Source organism: Cupressus sempervirens, chromosome 8 (genome assembly GCF_028749045.1).
Source record: "Cupressus sempervirens isolate cs-2001-9-10 chromosome 8, ASM2874904v1, whole genome shotgun sequence".
NCBI classification, from domain to species: Eukaryota; Viridiplantae; Streptophyta; class Pinopsida; order Cupressales; family Cupressaceae; genus Cupressus; species Cupressus sempervirens.
The window spans coordinates 71580983-71589148 of NC_143125.1; the positions used below are offsets into that span (position 1 = coordinate 71580983).

Consider the following 8166-nt stretch of genomic DNA (forward strand, 5'->3'; position numbering starts at 1 on the left):
GTCATGCATCAAATAAATGTCATACATCAAATATAAAATGTCATATATACATCAAATGTATATTGAATATGTCCACTGACATAAAATCAAACATATATGTCCATTGATGCCTATACATATACATGTCTATCAACCTTGAGGTCTTCTATTGTTGTGTGGAGGGAGATGGTGGCAATGATGGGGTCTTCCTCAAATGCTTGCTCATCCTCTTGTTGAGGCTCTTCTCTAACTCAAGTTGATACAAACAAAGTAGATATGAATCAATAATTATTATACATTGAGATCAAATATATGTACACACAAAATTAATTATTTTCTTACCACCATCAAATAGTCACTCTGCAAGTCCACCTCGAAGGCTCGTAGATGATCAGGTGTAACAAGACCCTACAACAATTCAATCAATATAATCACTTATAAATAACATTAGAAATTTTGACACTAACTATTATAAACAACAATTAAAACCAAGAAAATTCTTTCATACCTTAGTCAATGGCTGTGAACTAGCCATAGTTGTAGCCACTCCACAATCAACAGACTGCCAGAGATGAGGAGGAGTGTCTGATGTCAAGAGCTACATGTCATACAATACGCATTACATGTAACATGAAACATGAAACAAATATAATCAAATGAATTAAATTAACATTTAACAAATGTACCTCTACAAAGCTCGTATCACATCTACGCTCTGAGTCCGTAGTATATGTCAACGGTCCTGTAGAGAATTGATGCACGTCCATAATTTTTTTTTCAATCCTTAATACGATTACTTAATAAATATATGTATTAATTTAAATGAGTAAATTGATACATACCTCCGGACTCATGGATAGGACAAAAAATTGAGCTAGGGGATCGCTACTAGGCTTGCTAAGACTCTGACCCTGAATTTTGAATAATGTCAATAGATGCTAATTAATTAATCATTCACTATACATATGAAATGTGATCAAATTAGTAAATTATAATTGTAATTTACCTATGTGTCAATGCCAAATGTGTCACTCGAGAACTGATTAGTGACAACCCCATCATCCGCACCATCTCTAGCATGAGTGCGAAATGTGCATAAGGATCTGCATGATGTGCACATGTGACTGCGACACATAGAAGGCTCCCCCTCAATCAATGGACTAGTGCAATGAATGAGGGTCTACGTCAAAGCATTAATGGTCCCTAGAGATTCTGGCCTCTACATGTTCCTTCACAACTAAAGGAATAGTCACATGCTCACCTTGTGGCTTGACCACAGGTGCCCTAACTACATTAGGGTCATGATGTGCCCCCAGCCTCTCAAATGATGACCCCCCACCCCTACCCTGGGAGTCTAATATATCAAACTAATTGGGGATCTCCCCAAGAACAAACTCATAATACAATTTATTTTAAAATAACATGGGGACCTCATGATTGTTGCAAGGAGTGGCATCAAAAACCATCCACCATCTATCCCAAAAATTATTTCTAATAGCATCATGTATGCACCAATGGATGGGGAATTGTTTAGTACCCTCTCTAATAATATGTTCACCTAGTTTTCTAAATAATGCACATATTCTACCTTTTGTTATTTCTTTTTTTTTTTAACATCTTGATATGACAATTTATTTGCATAATATCTTTTTTGTTCATCCCTCTTAACCCACCAAACATCTAATTGACCACTAACATAAGCTATGTGGGTCTTAATGGATTTGAGGGATGATGCCAATTGAGCTCTCATTGGATTGGTTTGTCCACATTCTTTCAACCGACCAATGAGTCCTTCTAATTCAATTTTACCTCTTTCTATTTCATTTATTATATTTTCTTGTGTGCTAGGAGGAGGTCTTGCAATTGGTTTAGGCTATAGAATTTGTTGTTCTTCTTGTGGAGGGTTTTGGTTTTGATTTTCTTGAGAGTTTTGAGTTTCTTGGGGATTTGTTGATTCATTATTGACATTTCTTGATAAGAAATCAATTGAAATCTAAATAAATAAACAAATCTAAAGAAAATTTATAAAAAACCTACAAAACAATATAAAAAACTTACAAAACAATATAAAAAACATATCAAATAATGCAAAAAGGAATTTAGATAACATACAACATGCTTGTGATCTCAAACTTCGATGGCGAGGAGGCATATTTGCAAGGCGGGTGGTGAAAAGCTTGGTTTGTTGCAATCTGCATACGTGCTGCTGCAAGGAGAAGAAGGAAAAACAAGTGAAAATGAAAGGGCTAAAGTATACAACCCATTTATAATATTTTTTCTTTTTTAAAAGCGCATACACACTATTGAAAATTGAAAAAAAAAAACGTGTCACCTTTTTGGCACCACAACTTGGTGCACTTACCCTCCAGTTGTATTCCGCTTGCCAAACGAGCCTGATATTTTTTCTTATATGAATGTGTATTCCATATCTATCTGGAAATTTCTCTAGGGAAGTCAAGAATTAATGGAAATAAGATTTTGGTATTTCACTACTCGTGAGAATTGTAGTCGGTAAGATTATTTCAAAACGTAGCACATGAATAAACTTGCATATTTACTCTAATTTTTTCTTTGTTATGTTTCTACTTCATATGTTCTATGGATGTTTTACTCTTATTTTTTAAGAGATTCTTGACATTGCTAGTGATATCTCTAGAGAAAATTCAAAATTGGTTATCTTTTTCCTATTGTGAGACTCTAGTTATTAAAAATGCCTTTAAGAGTGAGATTTGACTCATGTCAAAATGAGAACTTATATGTTAGGGGAAGAGGAACCTTATAAGTGTAAAAGTTACAGATTTTGATTATCAATGTAAAATATAAGAAATGACTGTTAAATAAAAGAGTTATGCAATGTTAAAGAAAGAATTAAACCAAAAAAGCTAGAATCAAATTCAAGTGAGATATTTGGGAATTGTTTGAGTGTTTAAGCCAAAAGAAGAATGAATAAGCATGGATCTATAAAATTGAACATGAATGAAGATTAAGTATGAACATAAAATGAAAATAAATCATTTAGAGGTACATGAATTGATAAGCTAATGAAAAAAACATAGCATTACATTCATTCTCTTTGAAAAGCTTCCATATCATTCAACATAATAAATAAAATCTATTATCATAGGTAAATTAAAATAATGAGTTTGTCCCATAGTGTGTTCCAAACAAGTGGCCTAATATTTTGTTGTGACGATCATGTTGCAAGCCACTACTAGACGATTAAAATCATATGCTTATGCTTTTGATGATCTAATGGACTCGCATGTTTAAGCCTTAGCATTAATTTGTGACCTCACCCATCTCATAACCTTAGATCAAAAGTGCTTCACATGACTTTGGGGATATGTCATGCCAACATCATTGATTATGTTCAATAGTTTATTTGATATTGAAAATAAAGAAATGTTAAAAGAGTATTTTTACAAATAAAATTTGGCAACTTCTCAAACATTCGATTTCGCTATCTTTTGCATATCCTCTACAAAAGTGCTCAAATTTGTATAAGTTCCTCCTTCCATCACTACCTTCCTTGCTGCCTTCTTCAACTTCACGACATTTTCTCGCAATTCCTTTCCAACAGAACCTTCCATTAGATTTCTAACAGTGCTTTCTACCATCTCTTTTGTTACTAATTTGAATTCATCTACATCGACACCCTCAAAATCTAGGCCAAAGTTCCATATGTCTCTTGCAAATTGACAATCAATAAATTGATCACCAAAATAAGGCCATCCAATAAAAGGAACTCTCATGCTAATTGCCTCGAGAGTAGAGTTCCACCCACTATGTGTAAGAAATCCTCCTAGAGAAGGGTGAGAAAGCACCTACAAACATTAAAAAAAACTTATTTTAGATTTGAACTTTGAAATCTTGTATCTTGTGTATAACATACATATATAGAAAGCTAATTAGCATATAACTTAAATGTCACATACAAAGATTTGATTTTGATTTCTAAGCTAAAAGTGTTAAATATTCAAAGTCAACTGACCTTTTTAAAAATTGACGGGCATGTAACATATCTTTGTACCAAAAGTAACAGGGCCTTACCTTCAGTTGATTCGTGCCACTAGTTCGATCCATGAAACCGTCTGGTAACTCTATCGACTTGCCTTCTTCTATATCTGATCTCAGTACCCATAAGCTTCCAGTCCAAGAGCCAGTTCATGCAATTGCTTTTCAGATTTTACAGCAACGCTACGAAAGGAAACATATAACACTGATTGCAGGATTCATCCTCTTCCCATATGCTGTACATGGATTGCCAGAGCAGGGCAGCCATTAACGCTGAGACCCATTTGTGCTTCTTCACCTCCTTCCAACTCCTCGAAAGTATTGACTAGCACGTAGTAAGACAATGTCCGTTGTCCGAGGCACGTGATAGACTTTCACTTTTGATTTCAAATCCTCCTCTGCAATAATATTTTTCGTCAAAGAACAGACGAGAAACAAAAGTAACAAAACTAAGCTGAATAAATCAATTAAATCAAGAAACAAAAAGGAAATAAATGATACAGACAAACAGAGCAAGACAGGGCATTCATAATAGCTCTTTTGGTCTCAAAATAATGTGAAAGAGGGGTACATCTAAACTGCGGTAATAAACACCACAAAAAAAGAGGAAAAGTGACAAAAACTAGAAGAAAAATACCTTTGACAGGGATATGACCCCGATATGAACTAGAAAAAAAACTAGAAGAAAGTAACTCTCGGGACCCCAAGATTTTTACACACTTCTGTCGTGCAGGAAAAATAGCTATCCGAAATAATGCAAGTGATTGGCTGTACAACTTGAGATTCATTAGCTGCGGTTAATAGACTTTGCAGCACAACCAAAAGCTCTCCAATCTCAGTAATTTTGCCGAAAACCAAAATTTGAGACCCCTTTCTTGAATCTCACGGTCACGTGCAGCTGCATCTTTGGAAGCTACTTTCAAAAGCCACTCATATATCCATTCTGTGGTTCAACTATGGGTAACCTTTATGCACGACCATTGATCTCACTTTTCTTTTGGGCTATATTGAACAACTTTGCAAAAAGCATGCTGATGTGGCATTATAACAAGTGACGTGGACTTGAAACCTTAGTTATAAGTAGGCGACTCGCCAAGTAAGCTACTATAAAAAACTGGGAGCGATTTGAAATTTTTATGTAGGGTGTTGATAAGCGTGAAGTTAGGTTGTTCAAGTACTGTGTCCTCTCCCCTAGTTCACAACAACCCACCTTTCATAATTAGAATGAATGGAACACTTAGTACTCATTACATCTAGGTGATGTTCACAGAGTGAATGCATGAGGAGGTCATCCATTCCAATATTATTTCAGCTAAAACATGCTTAACTATTGACTTTTCTTCGAAGTGAAGTCCACTTTATTTGCAACTACATTTGCAAAAACGTCAAGAAATGTTGTGCCTTATGAATCATTCATTATAAAGCCCACTTATACTTTGAAGAAACATAGTAGTTAAGTGCACTTGAGTTGGAGTATCCCATGGAGTCGCCCTGCTTCACCTATGTTGCATCACCTAAATGTAATGAATGCTAAGTGTTTCATTCATTCTAGCCACCAGAGATGGGTTTTTGTGAGCAACTACTCACAAAACATGAGTCAATGGGTTCAACTCAAAAACTACAAATTTGAATCATGATAGCAATATCACAATTTAACTTACTATAGAAAATATCTCTTACCTTTTAATTATTCCCTTTATGTTGAAAATAAATTACAAAAGTTGAATTATATAAATCCACTATTATTATTTGAAGAAGAAACACCAAAAGCTCTTCTTAAGATGCAACTATTCTTCACACAAAATTATACAAATGTATACGAAACCTCAATTTTATACTATAATACAATCTATTAGATTATCTTCTATACAACGATTAAAAATAGTTCTTATTGTGAAGTATTTTTGACATTAGAAGGATGAGTTTAGAGAACATAACTTTCTCGATCAATTTCTCAATAATTTTGTAAAAAAAACTTGCATTTACCAATAATTCTCCATGTTTAACAACAGAGTTTAAAAAGTAAAATTATTGATAAGTAGGAGATATTTTCTAGAGAAAATCAAATTGTGATATTGCCATCAAGATTTAGCTGTGTAGTTTTTGAGTCAAACTCATTGACCCATATTCCATGAGTAGTGGTTTCTACAAACCCATCTTACATTTGAAGGACAATAGAAAAAAATAATTTGTATGAGAGGTCCTAGTTTGAAGGTTGTCTTTTTTAGTACATGTTTTCTTCCTTTATTAAATATTTCATTGATATAAGCATCACACATAAGGTTAATCTATTTTTTTACCGAACTAGCATTTGAAATTTCTCTTGTTTGCAATATTTGTTAAAAACTAGATCATAGTATTTTAGTTTGTGTGACCATGAAGGAGAACTATTTTGTTTAGAGGGAAAGAAATACTCATATCCTTTTTGTTAGTTTTAGGTAGCTTGGATAGTTATTCGTCCATATGTGATTAATTGGAAAATAATTGGTAGAGTTATGACAAATATTTGTTAATTAATTGACTCCTTCTAGAAGTCACTCGTAACCTATTGGTTAGGTTCTTTTAATTGAGAAGAAACTAGAAATTTCTTGGTTAGGAAACAACTAGAAACTTCTTGGTTAAGTTGTCTTGATCAAGAAACAACTAGAAACGTCTTGGTTAAGTAGTATAGAAGGGGGTCAAGGGAGGCATTTGGAGAATAGAACAGAACAAAGAACAACAAGAGTTGTAGAAGCATTTGCAGTGTTACCAAATGAGTTTGCAGTGATAGCAAATAGTATTATAGTGTTAGCAAGGGCACAGTGATAGAATTGGGGATAGCAGTGGATAATATCAGAAGGAGAAATTAGGAGGTTTTCTGAGTTCTGCCACTAAGAGGCAAAGAATTTTTTTATCTCTTGATTTGCTGAAGTTAATATATTTTTCATCTGTAGCACTAGTTTTCCCTTAGGGGTTTCTCCAGGGATGATTTGTCCAAAAATATTGTGTTCTTTATGTTTTGAATTTCTTTTCATATTTTTTTGGTGAAGTTGTAGTTGTGTTATTTTTTGATATTAACTAGGATTTTTTTTTAGCAGTTTAATAATTGTTTATGATAGGAGATTAATAATCAGTGACTGCAATAATGTTAATTTTCACATGGTATCAAAGCATTGTTGAGGGTAGAAGAGTTTTTCCCTTGGAAATAAATTGTGATCTCTTCATAATTATTGCTTTAATCCCTTGAGACAACTTTAGCTAGTTTGAGAGATCAGGACACATTGGATGGTGCCTTAAATTTTGGTCTTTGGAAGGTCAATTTTTTTTTTATTGTTGGAAGAGAATCCTATCAAAGATTATGCTACCAGTGTTATAGCTATACCTATAGATTTTATACATCTTGCAACATATAAGAAGGATGATGCCAAGGCAAGGAGTATTATCCTTGATGGTATCAAGGATCATATTGTTCAACATATCTTGGAGCTAGATACAAAAAAGAAGATGCGGGACACCATTATGAATCTATACCAGAATGCTACCACTAATAGGAAGATGATTCTTAGAGAGAAGCTAAAGAATACCTAGATGAACCAAGGAGAAGACATTACAAGTTACCTCACCAGGCTTAGACTTGTCAAGGACGAGTTAACATCTATTGAAGATAGTCTCAGTGATGATGAGCTGGTGACAGTAGCCCTAAATGTATTTTCTAAATAGTGGAGTGTCTTTGTTCAAGTTTTCAGTGGATGAGATACCTTACCAAGTTGGGATCGACTATGAACTGGGTTCACTTAGGAGGAGTTTAGAATAAGTCTCATCAATGGGTCCATCAAGAGTCATAAAAGTGAGGTGGAATAGGAGAATGTTTCCCTAGCAGGGAAAGTGAAAGCAAAGAAGGGATCTAGCAAATGATCTAGCTCACAAAGTGAGAAGAAGATGAAGGACCTTTCTAAGGTCAAGTGCTTTGTATGTCATGAGTATGGTCACTATGTCAATGATTTTCGGAAAGGAAGAAGGTAAAGAAGTAGGTGGAAACTTTAGCAAGTGTAGAAGAAACTTTCCAGCAAAATGGAAGAAAAGTTTGCACTTATAACTTGTATGGTGAGATCAACCTCACAAACTATCTGGTATATAGATAGTGGGGCATCATTTCATATGACAAAATTTAGAGAGTACTTCTCTAGTTATAAG

The 8166-nt window shown here is 34.1% G+C and overlaps 1 protein-coding gene across 1 annotated transcript; it reads right to left on the reverse strand.

Moving 5' to 3' along the window:
* Positions 1-3422: 3422 nt before the first annotated feature.
* On the reverse strand, positions 3423-4261 carry LOC149541669 (UDP-glycosyltransferase 85A1-like). Its single transcript, XM_089795646.1, has 3 exons — positions 4198-4261; positions 4030-4103; positions 3423-3803 (listed from the first exon to the last, which is right to left on the reverse strand). Exons 1-3 carry the CDS (start codon positions 4259-4261, stop codon positions 3423-3425), a joined length of 519 nt encoding a protein of 172 aa, XP_089651772.1.
* Positions 4262-8166: the final 3905 nt, after the last annotated feature.